This window comes from Carassius gibelio, chromosome B2 (genome assembly GCF_023724105.1).
Source record: "Carassius gibelio isolate Cgi1373 ecotype wild population from Czech Republic chromosome B2, carGib1.2-hapl.c, whole genome shotgun sequence".
NCBI classification, from domain to species: Eukaryota; Metazoa; Chordata; class Actinopteri; order Cypriniformes; family Cyprinidae; genus Carassius; species Carassius gibelio.
In genome coordinates, this window is record NC_068397.1 from 6,737,202 (window position 1) to 6,752,296 (window position 15,095).

The 15,095-nt window shown below is 38.2% G+C and overlaps 1 protein-coding gene across 2 annotated transcripts; it reads left to right on the forward strand.

Moving 5' to 3' along the window:
• Positions 1 to 454: 454 nt before the first annotated feature.
• On the forward strand, positions 455 to 14,662 carry LOC127950742 (far upstream element-binding protein 1). 2 transcript variants are annotated; one of them, XM_052547971.1, is made up of 20 exons: positions 455 to 639; positions 1,235 to 1,328; positions 4,915 to 4,950; positions 5,041 to 5,080; positions 5,165 to 5,211; positions 5,295 to 5,366; positions 5,460 to 5,517; positions 5,600 to 5,762; positions 5,869 to 5,971; positions 6,066 to 6,160; positions 6,249 to 6,351; positions 6,527 to 6,763; positions 6,860 to 7,020; positions 7,187 to 7,332; positions 7,445 to 7,521; positions 7,666 to 7,791; positions 8,106 to 8,180; positions 10,849 to 10,908; positions 11,161 to 11,318; positions 11,590 to 14,662. In XM_052547971.1, the coding sequence occupies exons 1-20, from the start codon at positions 547 to 549 to the stop codon at positions 11,596 to 11,598; spliced, it is 1,953 nt and encodes a 650-aa protein (XP_052403931.1). In that variant the 5' UTR covers positions 455 to 546; the 3' UTR covers positions 11,599 to 14,662. The 2 variants fall into 2 exon arrangements, with proteins under 2 accessions (XP_052403931.1, XP_052403932.1); XM_052547972.1 differs by lacking the exon at positions 8,106 to 8,180 and having other exon boundaries at positions 457 to 639.
• Positions 14,663 to 15,095: the final 433 nt, after the last annotated feature.

Here is a 15,095-nt window from a genome sequence, read left to right on the forward strand (position 1 = left end):
AAGTTACAAAACAAAATGAACCTTTTTTCCCACAATTTTATTATAATTTTTTTAGATGCACCTATATTAAATGGTATTTAGTCCGTATTACTGTGAATAGAAGGAGGATCTTTGGGAGTTATGGTATGTGGAAAGTAATTTATTAATGCTTTTTAACTTTTAAATTTACTTTTAATTATCGATGGTTGAAGGGTGAGTAAAATAATGCCACCTTTTTCAAAATGCTTATTATTGCGGTGATAGAGCGAATCTTTTGCGGATTGTTTACATTGTAAATGGAAGCTACTCCCAAAATTTGCGCAAAGCGTCATGGGGCGTATAAAAAAAAATATGTGGACAGAAAGAACGAAAATTATTAATATTGTGGTGTCTACTGTAAATTTGGAGACATGGGTAGGTTACGGAAAGAAGGACTTTTATAGTATTTCCGCGTTTGTGTATCGAGCGGAAGTGGGAACAGGATCGAAGCGGCTTCAGTCAGTTCTCTTCATCACTATCGCGCGTACGGCCATTTTCCTTCAGCTCGAGAAGATCGTTCCCTCAATCATGGCCGATTACTCTAACGTGGCTCCACCGTCATCAAACTCCGGTGGAGGGATGAACGACGCATTTAAAGACGCCCTTCAGAGAGCCAGACAAGTGAGTACTTTGGAAGCGTCCGAAGGTATTTAGTATCTTAAAGCTTTCCGTTTAAAATGAACCCGAAACGTAACCGCTCGCTAGCTAACGTGCTAGCTTGAGGCCTTGATGCGTTGCAACAAAGAGGTTTCAGTTGTGTGCGTTTTTTCTTCTGTTTAATTTATTCTTTAGTGTTTTATTTTAAAAACTTAAGTGAAGCAGAGTGTGTTTTGTGGAATAATGCGAACGTTCCAATAAGTTAAAACGCAAATTAAATGTTGAAACTACGCATTATTAGGAATTTTTTAACTGTAGTTTACGTATACGAACCATTGATTTATAGCTGGAAATAGGTCCATAGACGTAGGAAGACATTCATAAATGTGTTTTTGTTAGTGTTTCTTTTCGTCCAAATAAATGGCTACGCCGCGTGCAACTTCCTCCTTTTTTGCTGCAAACAAGTCTACCTAGTTTTGTCCAGGACAACAGTAGCGACTCTGTGCAGGCCATACACTGTACAGTCTTGTTCTGATCATACACGTTTGTCTACACAGACTTATATTATTTTATTGTATTACTGTTTATATGTTGACCGTGCATTTCACTATTATTTTAGATAGCTGCAAAGATAGGAGGTGATGGTGTACCCCACTCTCCAGTATCCAATGATTTTGGTTATGGAGGACAGAAGAGACCCCTTGAAGATGGAGGTAAGCTCATATGTGCCTTGTTATGGGCTTTGTTATTGTGCATAATGGTCCACATAAAAAACATTGATATATAACTAACTTGTTTAATCCTTTTTTTTTTTTTTTATTTTTTTTTTTTTATACGTGTGCTATATTTTATTTAAAAAATATTTCAGTAATTCTTATTTTATATTTTCAGTGGATTTCATTGTACTAAAGAGTATTCAATGCTTCAAAAAAAAAAAAAGTGTTTATAAAAATATATCAGTTCAGTTTGTTTTTGTGTTTTGGTTTCTTTTTGCCTAAAAAAACAGAACCTACCATTGGTTTAACCCTTAAAGGGTTATTCCACCCCAAAATGAACATTTTGTAATCACTTTACCCCCATGTCGTTACGAACCCGTAAAAGCTCCTTTCATTTTTGGAACACAATTTAAGATATTTCGGATGAAAACCTGGAGGCTTGAGGCTGTATTAAAAGCATTGCTCTTATCAGACTTGTGTATTTTGTTCCGTTCTCGGAGCATATAAGCATTACCTGCGTGAGGCACCTTGCTTCTGGCTCATGCTGTTCTGTAGTTTATTAAAAGTTAATTAGACAGTAGATAGATCTGAATGTGTTGCGTAGGGCTGTGCAAAAAATCGAATGCGATTTTCATGCACATCTCATCAGTAAAGGCGCTCCTGTAATTAGAAGTATATCTCCAGCACGTGTGTTCAAATCATAGTTGCGAGGTTTTCGCAACAAATCCTGCCCAATTGCTTCTCAAAACTAGTCCAAAACTAATTGCGATTCCAGGAGGTTCCCAGATAAAAAAGAAATGCTCTGTGGGGTTAAATTCGCATTTTAGGGGCTAAATATCACGTCATTGGTATTGTCGCTTCGACCCGCGGACATGAAAAACAACCACAGACTTGGCAACATTGGTTGGCATTTACTACACAGAGCCGTAATTAACTGACAATCTACACACAATCGATTTTAAAATCGGTGGCGATTCTTTGTCGATTTTGAAAGCGATTTTGTGTTAGTTGTTGGTAGACTACGGCTCTGTGTAGTAACTGCCAATCCACCTGAACCAGTGTTGCCAAGTTTGCGGTTGTTTTCCATGTCCGCGGTTCGAAGCAACCCCAATACCAATAACGTGATATTTAGCTCCTAAAATGCGAATTTTACCAAGACAACCATGCCAAAAAACAAAACGTGTATTTTAACCCCGGGAAGCTTTTTTTTTTTTTTTTATCTGGGAACCTCCTGGAATCACGATTAGTTTTGGACTAGTTTTGAGAAGCAAAAGGGCATGATTTGGCCTGGAAACCTGGCAACCCTGATCTGAACACACGTGGTGGAGATAATACTTTTAATTAAAGGAGCGTTTTTACTGATGAGATGTGCATGAAAATCGCATTCGATTTTTTTGCACAGCCCTAGTGTTGCGTGTCCATAATACACCAAAATACCTAATATTTGAAAACCACTAATGTAGGTGCAAATGAATTGTCTGCCAGCAGGAGGTGCTTTAAGAGTAGGAGATGTTTCTCCAGTAGCAGCTGTAAAGCTGTGCTGAGCTCACAAACATATGGCCCAATGAAATCATTTGAATTTTTTTCCAAATTCCATTTTTTTTTTTGTGGATTCCATTTTCTTCAATGAAGTTCTAATTTATATTACTTTTTCATGATTAAATTAAGTTGTATTAATCAACAAACTTGTCTAATTCATTAAAAAAAATAAAACGTGTAAATTTTTACATCAATTTATTAAGTTTTACAAAAATTACATATTTATGGACCTGTGAAATGTTATTTTTTTTATTCACCATATGTTTTATTATTACCTAATCTGTTTCTTAAAATAGCCTTATGAAATGTTTTTTCCCCCCTCAGAAATTCTGTTTGCATTTTTCTGGTTATCAAATGAAAGGGGATTAACTACTATAAACATGGAAGAAATGTTTATTTGTGATTTTAAACCTTGAAAAAATTGTTTGATTATTTTTAGCAGTAGTATGCTGTATACATTCTGTTGAACATTTATGGCAAACACTTTTATTTTGACGGGTTGATGTGAACACCTTTACACCAGTGGTCTCCAACATGGTTAATTTAGTTGAACACAGATATTATGTTGCTTTTCTAATTTTACATGCAAGTATAGCCAAAATCATTCATTCGCTATTTCATATTTATGCCGTTGTTCTGTCTCCCTTTCCCCCCGTGATTTTGTCTATATCGTGAATATAAGATGACCCCCCATTTTTCAGCCTATTTTTAGGACAAAAAACTTGTCTTATATTTGGGTATATACGGTAATCATAAATTTCATTATCATAAATTTCATTTGTCATGATATTTAACAATATTACTGTTTGTTGTTGTATTTTTCAAAACTTTGTGTGTGTGTGCGCGTGTGCCTATATCAAACAAGTAGCCCTCAAGACTATTTTAACCCTTCAGGGAGCCCTCACTCACAAAAAGGTTGGAGACCCCTGCTTTACACTTCTGTGTATGTGATGACGCTTGTTTTACTGAAATCAGATGGTCAAATGCTCATGAAGTGACTCTCAGAGCAGTTCTGGAGATGTTGTTCATGTGTTCACGTCCTCATTTAGAGAGACGACAGAAGCTGAAATCTTCACGTGCGCTTCCGTGTGTATAATAGACGAAGCCGCGCTTCTGTGCCATTCATTAACACAGACACGCAGAACATGCAAAATTCATATTTAAATAGACTTTTCTGTCTTAATATTTACAGATATTAGTTCTTATTTGATGTAAGTGCAATAACCTACTTTTGATTAAATAAAATTTTGGCAAATTCCGTGACGTTCTGTGTTAAACTGTAAATTTAGTTTTTATGGCTGGATTCCACGATTCTGTCCGCGTTTACTGCATCATGGAAATCATAGGGCCCTACAAACGCTGCTTTATCAGGCATTACATGCAGGATGAAATTAAAATGACATCGAAAATTTTCTAAAAACAGTTGGTTACCTTCTGAAATACAGTGATATAAAAACACTCGCTCTGTTTTTTGATTTTGAAACATGCAGTGCCCATGTTTCTTCAATGAAGTCAAATCCATTTGGAAAATATATTTGTGGTGGTCAGTTTTAATATTATGGCAGCCCGCCACAAATAAATCAATGTATGGCAAACCCTGAAGTTGCCAGGATAAGTTGAAACATGAAGAAAACAATGAAAATATACCTGAAACTGAACTGCTGTGGACCTCTGCTGAATATGTGGTCATTGCACTTTCTTTCTTTAACTGTAATTCGTATAACCTGCAGATGATAGTATTCAATCCCCCACACATGGCCCAATATCCAGAAACCGGTTATAATTAATTTAAGTCATTTAAATGATTTTTTTCATAAGCCAATAGCTTGTATATTTATGCAATCGCTCTGTAAAAGTTTGGGGTCCATCTCACCCCAAGGACCAAAAATGTAAACCTATTAAAGGGTCAATTAAGGGTTAAAAGTTTTAGTCTGATATGTAGAACTTCTATAGTGAGCAGTACTACTAGATGTTTTGGGTGCATTTTTTTTTTATCTAAACTGTTTTGGTCTTTTTTTTCCTTTTCTTTTTTTTTTTTTTATAGATCAACCAGAAACTAAGAAGGTTCCACCAAGTGACCGTAAGCATTGCTATTTCTAATTTGCTATTAAATGTCTTTTTTTAAAAGACGTGTCCATTACTCATAAGTTCATGCTTTTATTTGCACCAGCTTTTTCATCTGTAATGGGAGGCATGGGTGGCCCATCAAGGTAACTATTTTTTATTTTATTTTTTAAATAAAATATTAAATGCAAAACTATGTATTTGTATCATATTATCACATCTCTGTGCAGGTCTATATCAGAAGAGTTCAAGGTTCCAGATGGCATGGTTGGCTTCAGTGAGTTGATTATGAACTCGGAAAAACAAATATCCATTGCTACTTGCTTTCGAGGACAATGCTAATTAAACCCTTGTTTTCAGTTATTGGAAGGGGAGGAGAACAGATTTCAAGAATACAGCAGGACTCAGGTTGCAAAATCCAGATTGCTCCCGGTGAGTCAAATTGCTGTGTATCTCAGTCTGATTGTTGTCAGCCGTTTGGAGAGAAAAAAAATGACAATGCTTATGCTGCACTCTACCCAACAGACAGTGGTGGCATGCCAGATAGGTCAGTGACATTAACAGGCTCACCTGATGCAATCCAGTGAGTATCTCCACACATTTAGAACGTTCTCAGTATGGTGGGTTTTAGAATATACATACAAAAATATACATTCCTTTAATAGGGCTGCAAAGGGAATGCTCACAGAGATTGTAGAGAAAGGTAGACCTTCTCCAGCGTTCCACCACAATGATGGATCAGGGATGTCTGTTCAGGAGATCATGGTCCCTGCCTCCAAAGCTGGTCTGGTTATTGGAAAGGGAGGAGAAACTATCAAACAATTACAGGTAAGGTGCACAAATGCGGTTAAACCATTTATTTGGTTGGAAGTCTACTTTTTTTTTTTATCAGACATTTACTTACTAATATAATTGTTCAACATTTGTGTTATAGGAACGTGCGGGTGTCAAAATGGTCATGATTCAAGAAGGACCCCAAAACACAGGGGCTGATAAACCACTCAGAATCTCTGGCGATCCTTTTAAAGTTCAGGCAAGTACTTTTAACCCTTTGCAGTGCTGCATTGAAATCATTCCAAATTATGGACTGTACATCTAAATATTTTTTAATTGCTTGGTCTGTACAGCAAGCTAAAGACATGGTGATGGATCTGATCAGAGATCAGGGTTTCCGGGAACAGAGAGGAGAGTATGGTTCTAGAGCAGGCGGTGGAGAGAGTCTGGATGTAAGTACTGCTTCATGAGAATAATCTTTAGATTTTGATTTTAAATGTAAATTTTAAAAGCAGTTAACGTTTTTTGCTGTTGCTTTAGGTCCCTGTGCCAAGGTTTGCAGTGGGAATTGTGATTGGCAGGAATGGTGAAATGATCAAGAAGATTCAGAATGACACTGGTGTGAGGATTCAGTTCAAACCTGGTGCGTAAGAATATGCAAATCTGAATAGTTTTCTTACCTTTGTAAAAACGAAGCCCTATGTAAGTCTTTAAAATGCTGTTTTAATGCAGCTTGTTACTCACCATGAAAATAGCCAAGTAAGCTGGCACTGAGTTAAAACACCTATCTTTGACATGTATTTTTTCTTTTGATTCAGATGATGGCTCCACACCCGAGAGGATCGCTCAGATTATGGGGCCTCCAGACAGGGCACAGCACGCAGCAGATATCATGACTGACCTGCTGAGGAGTGTACAGGCTGGAGGGCCCCCTGGTCACGGGGGCAGAGGGAGGGGACGTGGACAGGGAAACTGGAACATGGGCCCTCCTGGAGGCTTGCAGGAATTCACTTTCACTGTGCCTACCATGAAGACTGGCCTCATTATTGGCAAAGGTTAATTGATATTTGCTTTTCCTTTAAAGTGATATGCAATTTTTATATGGCCTAAATTTATATTAAATTAACACTTTATTATTTTTGTTCCTTCAGGGGGTGAAACCATTAAGAACATCAGCCAGCAGTCAGGAGCCAGGATAGAGTTACAAAGAAACCCTCCACCTAATTCGGACCCAAATATAAAGATCTTCACAGTCCGTGGATCACCCCAACAGATTGATTATGCCAGACAGCTGGTTGAGGAGAAGATTGGAGTGAGTACTGTGATTTCCCAGGCCTAACAAATTTTTGCAAATTATTTTAAAAACACAAAATGATTGTCTTTCTGACATGTTGCTCCGACACAGAACTTATTGTATTATAACTCTATTTATTGCTTATTGCCTGGTTTATACTAAAAATAATTTTGTTTTGTCATAGGGACCAGTTAGCCCTATGGGTGGCCCTCATGGTCCTCCTGGGCCCCACGGAGGTCCTTCTCATGGCGCTCCCGGTCCACCTGGACCACCTGCTCCCATGGGCCCATACAATGCTGGGCCCTATGGACAGGGCCCTCCTGGACCACAGTAAGGACTTTTTCCTTCTCAATGTTAGCATTTGTCTGTGATTTCACTTGGGCCTTTAGGTACCAATTCATCTTGAGATGAACTTATTGTATCTTATTTTTTTTATCCTCAGTGGTCCCCAAGCACCATACCAGGCTCAAGGCTGGGGCAACGGATACCCTCAATGGCAGCAAGGACAGCCAGATCCCAGTAAGTGTTTGTCCCTTAGCCATACAAACAAGGTCTAGTTCAGAATCATACAATGCCCATCCACAGTGCTAGTTAAAACTGATTCAGCTTCAGTTGTCTGTTGGAAGGAAAACAAAATGGGCTAAGCTCTTGTTTGTTCTGCAGATAAAGCAGCAGCTGATGCTAATGCAGCCGCATGGGCAGCCTATTATTCTCAGTACCAGCAGCAGCCCCAGGGCCCCATGACACCAACATCAGCAGCCCCTGGCACATCCCAACCCAATGGACAAGGTGTTTTTCTTTTATATATAGATAAACCTGCACTCCACAACACGGTCACCCTCCCTTCACTCTAGAGCACTCTGTTGTGCAGTAGAACTTAGTAGCCTTTCAGTGTAGCCATCACTGCACAGTACAATGTTGCTTTTCTAATGGTCTTTATTCGTTATTCTGGGATGGCCTTTTTCGACTAGCACACATGGACAGGGCATTTTCTGAGACACTCGACCTGTTTGTGCAAAGTGCGCCATCTAGTCAGGTGGAGGACTTTCTGCAGCCTTTAAAAGAATGGTTCTCAATTTCTCAAATTGTACCATTTTTAACAGGTGACCCGCAAGCTCCAGGTCAAAGTGGACAGGCAGATTACACCAAGGCCTGGGAGGAATATTACAAGAAATTGGGTATAAATATTTTGCCAAATGTAGCTTGAGGTTATTTTCTTTTGAGAGATCAGGTTAAATAGCAGCAGGGCTTGAATAGCCAATCAGTCCTGTTTTACTTTTGGGAGTCTAGAGAGGCAAATTAGTGGCGTGAGAGTTGTCTTTGGTGCTCGTCCACAGAAATATTGGTCTCAATCCCTGCTGTTCAGAATGAGGAGCTGTAGTGTCTCAGGAAGAGTAGGATTAACACACCGAAAAACCATGAATAAGATTGTACTACTCAGTTTTGTGTATGTAATGGATAAATATGTACACCTTCTCAAATTTGTGCCCGTTTCAATTAGGGCTGTCACTTTTCGTTCGAAAATCGATTGCACAATCGATCGGACCAACCAAAAAAGTTGAAAATGAAAATAGGGAATCGATTTTAACCAAACTATTAATTTTAAAATAATATATATAAAATAATATAAAAATATAGATGTAACAAAACTCACAAACAAGCAGAAAAAGAAAATAAAGAATTCAGAAAGTGCAGTAGGCATTGCAAAAGCTAGACAGAAAATACCAGCAATTTTACACTCATATAAGACCCAATGGCGTCGAAAGCAACCTCTTATAGGAGAAGTGGAGTTATGAAAAGGAGTCACCATTGCCAGCTGACAGCGACCCGCTTTTGTGGTGAAAGATTGGCAGTAATACCCCCACCTTGCACAGCCTAATTGCCTTGAATTGCCTAAATCATAAATGCAGCCGGGTTGAAGCCTGCAGTGATGTTTTTCATTTATGTTATGGCAGCAGTCACCTCTGCATATATATTTTTTTCGAGAATGCCTGTTACACTCCTGTTGCTGTTTGTTATTTTGCACGAAACTTCATGCCAATTAGAGCTGAAGATCTTTGCCCGTCAGGTTCGGGCTTAATTTATATCATCTTACGCAGGCTCTGGCTTGCGCTCTGTTTGTGAGGTAAATGAGCGGTCATGTGATGTGTTTCCATGAGTGCGAGAAAGATGTGAAATGGATGCTGAGTAGGTGCAACAGAGGCTTGCCTCTGGCGAAAATGGTTTGGTTGCACCAGCAACTAAAACAAAGTCTGAGGTGTGGAAAATTTTGACCATGTTTATAATCAGAATGAGTGAATAATGACGCACCATCAGTGACTGGAGGAACGCGCTGAAGACATCAACAGTGGATTCAGTCATTTTCCTCTACAAAAACATGTACACCTAGCCTAATCTCTGTGAGTGAAGGTTTTTCAAATGATAACTATTCATTGAGGCTTAAATCGTAATGTGGACCGAGTATACGCTAATGTTGGCATTCTTTTATTAAATGTCAGCTGCTAGTGGCGAAGCAAATCCGGTCGAGCCTTTCTTATATTCGTTATTGCCAAATACCCATCTTAATTTAAAATTTATCTTAATTTGTTAAAGACTCGTTTTTATAGGTGCGTTGGTCTATTTCTAGGCTAAAGGAGCCTATGCCTAAGAATGCTGAGATGTTAAGATGTTACAGAGGACTTATTTTATTTCTTTATTCCAACTTCCAAGTCGCCTAGTCTACGTTTGTTATGAATAAATTAAAACGTGTATAAATTACTCATTCTTGACAAAAGGAAAAAGAGCTGTGTGTGTGCGCATATTTGAATGTCAGGCTGTAAACGGGTTCGGGCTTTTAAAAAGCTGTCTATCAAAATGTAGTCGGGCTCGGCTCTTACGTAATGCAGCGCTCTTTATTGGGTATAAATATTTTGCCAAATGTAGCTTGAGGTTATTTTCTTTTGAGAGATCAGGTTAAATAGCAGCAGGGCTTGAATAGCCAATCAGTCCTGTTTTACTTTTGGGAGTCTAGAGAGGCAAATTAGTGGCGTGAGAGTTGTCTTTGGTGCTCGTCCACAGAAATATTGGTCTCAATCCCTGCTGTTCAGAATGAGGAGCTGTAGTGTCTCAGGAAGAGTAGGATTAACACACCGAAAAACCATGAATAAGATTGTACTGCTCAGTTTTGTGCATGTAATGGATAAATATGTACACCTTCTCAAATTTGTGCCCGTTTCAATTAGGGCTGTCACTTTAGTTATGAATAAATTGTTAAAACATGTATAAATGACTCATTCTTGACAAAAGGAAAAAGAGCTGTGTGTGTGCGCATATTTGAATGTCAGGCTGTAAACGGGTTTGGGCTTTTAAAAAGCTGTCTATCAAAATGTAGTCGGGCTCGGGCCGAAACCTGTCGGGCTCGGCTCGGGTCCTTTCGGACCTAACTTTTAAGGCCCGATTACAGCTCTAATGCCAATAAATAAGAAAATTGCTGACTTATGCATTTCCAGCGCTCTGTTCATCCGATATTTGGCTTTGAAAAAGGAAACTTTTTTTTTTTAGACATGGAAAATCGATTTTACAATCAATTCAATGAACACTTATGTCTTAAAAATCGAAAATGCTTTTTTCACAAAAGTGACAGCCCTAGTTTCAATGCCAGTTGTACATAGTTTAAAATCGCTGACATTTTAAACTAAATCTTCAATTCTGATGGCATTTTATTTTTATGAATTTGGTGGTAGACTTGCATGCAGTATAGTTGCATGTTTTTACCAGAATTGTCAGTAATTCAGTAAAGATACCTTCAGTATAACTGCTCTAATGTTTAAGCTCATGATTAATGTCCGTTTAATCGCGTCTTTTCAGGTCAAGCACAGCCTCAGCAGGACTACACAAAGGCATGGGAAGAATACTATAAGAAACAAGGTAAGATATCGTAGATGTAGTTGTTTTGATTTCTAATAGTTCTGGGCAGCTGCAGCTCTTTCACAGTCCTCTCCAGTAGAGCTGCTGTTGACTCAGGTGCCCTAAAGTAAAGTAGCGGGTTTCTGTCCCGCCACTCGGAGGTAGTGTGGCTGGGGTCGTTCCCCCTCTTACAAACATTGCCATTGTCTTGTGCCAGATTATTTTTCTGCTTCACCTCCCATCTTTAATGCTTTGGGTTTTATTTTGTTTCAGGTCAAGCTGCGCCTCAGGCGGCTGCAGCAGCCACAGCGTCTCAGCCAGGAGGTCAGCCAGATTACAGTGCAGCGTGGGCAGAATACTACCGCCAACAGGCAGCGTACTATGGCCAAGGCACCCCTCAGGCGATGGGAGCTGCACCCCAGGCTCAGCAGGTACACTCCCATTAAAACACTCTGCTCCTTGCCTTTTGCGCTCTTCACATGGTAGATGTGCATGTGTATGGTTTTTGTCCCCCCCCCCCCCCTAACATTTACTTCAACAGGTTCAGCAGGTTTCCAGAAGAGTCATCGATACAACACGTAACCAAACTTTCCTCCTCAAACAGGCTTTTTATTTTATTTTTTTACTTTTTGGGGGAGGGTGTTGGATAAATGTTTCTGCTCTTAACATGATGTGTATTTCTTATGTATTTCTTCTGCACAGGGCCAGTAATGTGAAGTGGACATAAAGTAAATGCTACATTGTCAGAAAAAACCTTTGTTAAATGTTTGGATGCAGACGCCATGATGAAGATCTTTATTTCATTGGTTTGAGTGTTTAAACTAGATCGCAGACCAGCTCCAAAGTCAAGTATATATATATAATTTTTTCCTTTTTGTTTTGCCACCCTTGTAAATGAATGGTTTGTTTTTAGTCGGGTAATTTTGGTCATTCCAGCTCCTGTATCTCCTGTATCTCATGTAGTTCTGAGACTTAACTATAGTCCTTTTCATGTAAATCATCTCAGTTTTAATATGATATGCCTGTTGTGTTTTGCAATAAAACAATGAAACCTCCTGTGTTGGTAAGTGGGGTGCAAAAGTTGGGTATGTTTTGTAAAATTCATTTCCTGTTTTGGGATGGGGGTGGGGGGTTATGCAAATTTACGGAACAAAAATGTTGCTCTTCTGTTTTGTTTTTTCTTTCAACTCTTATTACCCTTGTTTTTTTTTTTTTATATATTCCTGGTCTATTTTAAAGTCACAAGTAAGAGATCATTGGGTATTTGACATTGCTTGTTTGACACATGGACAGCTGTTTTTATGCTGCATTTTCCTTGTTTTTTGTTTTGTTTTGTTTTTTTACTGGTCATTGCTGTGGATGTAGGTGTAGGCAGATTATCTAAGGCAAGGTGATTTGGTGTTGGCAAGGTATGTGATTCATGCAATAACCCTTCAGTGCTGTAGTGTTGCTCATTCTTGTATTGCATTTTAACTGGTTTGTTGAGGTAGTGTGCACTGTTAATGAGAGACATTTCCTCCCTCACAGGCGAGATTAGGAAGGCGGTAAGCAAGTATGCGTCTTTACATAAACTGTTCCTTTTTATATTGTGACTGCAGTCATGTTGCAAGTATTTTAGATTGTTCTCCCAAGTTTGCTCCTTTTTTACAGGGCAGGTCAAGTGTTCTGATCAACAGTTTTGTCTTGCAAAATTACTTGTCCCCATCCTATATTTTACATGTCTAAAATCCACAAACTGTGTATATATTTCTATCAATATTGCTGGCATTTTAAAAAACATTTTGATACGATTAAAAAAGCTCGAATGCGAAAATGGACTACTTTTTTTCTGCCCATTGTCTGTTAGCATTCCTCCAATATAGGCCTATAGGTTTTTGGAGACTCTGGCCTCCTACACCAGTGAAATGAGCTCTCCACTGTAAGTACAAAATGTACATGATTTTGCGGCCCAATTTGTGTTTGCTGTCAATGCCTTGTCTTTGACTGAATGAAACGCAATGTATATAAATCTCTAAATGTTGCCCTTTTTTGGGTAAGTATATCAGGGCTGTAATTTTTGATTTGACATGTTCAAGATAATAATGACCTGACCCTTCTTCACATTGGACTGTTATTTTTTGCCGTAACAGCATTGTGTGATATTTATAAATTGAGACACTGCCATGTTGACACTGCTTTAATAATTTAGGACTTGTCTCTCAGACTTCTCATATGAAACCCGTGAAGTGTACCACTGTGTTAAAGTCAATTCGTCTGTAGAAATGGCAACTTTTTTCATCTGCGTATGTGTGGTTTAACAGTGACTAGACATGCAAAATCGTCTTTTTTTTTATTTAACAAGTGTTTTATACTGCATAGCCCATAAAGACCGTCAGCAAATGGCCTCTTTCAAATGTTAATTAGTATTAATGTTCTATTTCTAAATATGTGCCTGACCTGTTTGTGATTTAAGGTCATTGAGGCTGTCAATTTGATGCAAGTTTATTAATTTTTTTTATTCGGCTGTTCATTAGTGAGCAGTGCAATGTCTGATCTTGCAGTGTCATCCCTGACCTTGCACCTTAGGTTCTGCAGCAATAACACAGGTAAGATTATCCTAAGAAATCAAAGCGATTCAACCTGTGATCTAGTGTAATGCTTTTCACCTTTGAAACTGAGGTCAATTTGTGCCGCTGTTTAAATGAAGGTTGTCTCTCGTAGTAGATAGACTGACGTACATCACAAATGTTAGAAGTAAGATTTCGTGGAAGTATGTATTTTTTTTCTGTCCATATCAACTGCATGGCCTTGACCTGTAGTTCACAAATGTTTTCCTCTGTTGAAATCTAACTAGAATTATGCTGTTTTTTTTTTTTTTCTTTAATTGAAAATTTTGATTTTGATTTGCCCCTTTGTTAGCTTCCTGGTAAGTCTTTAGTGTGGTTCTGTTCTATTCTTACGTAATGCATGCAAATGCAAAATGATCCAGTTAGCCCTATGAATGCACTCACTGATAACTGATGTATACTGTATGTATGCTCATGTTTCATTGGTTTGCAAGCTTTCTTGTTGCCACTCTATAGTGCTAACGTTTGTCCCACATTGCTGCCTTCATTCTCACTCACAGTGTTGAAGATGCTGCAGGCGTAGTTCGTAGAATCAGGTCCTGAGCTAGTTTGTCCGTAAGGAGGAATCCTTTGAGTCTGTCCCTCCGCTGAACGTAGACTGTTCAAGGGCTCCAATTATAAGGTAAAAATGAGGAATCTGTCATTGCAAAGTCAATGTTATTGTTAGTTTAGGGTGATGCCAGTTAGTTTTGATTATAGAAATGTAGCCATATGCCATATTATTGGTTGACTAACGGTTCTATGAAATGTTTTGAGTACATTCTTTGCCTTTTGTTGATAAGCGTAGGGATTTTATGTGCATCAATGCTGTACAGGTGGACCATGACCAGGAACTTTTCTTTTTGCTTTTTAGTAGACATTTGCCAGGCTGGTTTTTGTTTGTTAAACAGTTTCTTTAAAACTAGTCTTTATTCATTGCTGCATATCGTTTTGTATGCATGCAAGATGTTTCCTTTTGAGCAAATTGTTCACAACAGAATTCGAGGGGGTCTAAAAATGAAGAGAAAATCGGAGGCTATCTGAGAAATTTGGAGCATGCCTTTTTGAGGTAAAACTATCATGAACTGTTAAAGTTGTTGAATGTACTTTTGATTTTTTGCGGAGAATTTGTTGGTCTGAAATGTTAAAGATTGTTGCAATTGTCATCAATAAAATTGTAATCATTAAAATTGCCTTTGAAGTTATTTTTTTATTGATTGATTTCAGTGTTCAAGTAATACATACTTGTATACTGGCTTAATATTTTATGAACTAAATACAGCCTCAAATCCACATTTCCAGCTCTTATGTGTAATTATCATTGCATCATTAAGAGTAAGGAAGTCTAAATTTAACTCGTGGCCAACGTTTAACAAATTCCCATAAAAATTTTGGATACTCTTAATTGGCCTAGATGTGACAATCTCTTATGAATAGCATCCCTTTTTCAGAACTAAAAATACAGAGTGAAAACTTTCAAATCTCAAAACATCAAGGACTCAAACTCAAATCATTCGATGTGCAATTCATTCATTAAAAGTGAATTCAAGCTACTGGAACACCACATGAAAGGCCATATATTTAATACATCTGTCTCTTTTTACCTGCTTCATTTAATCACTA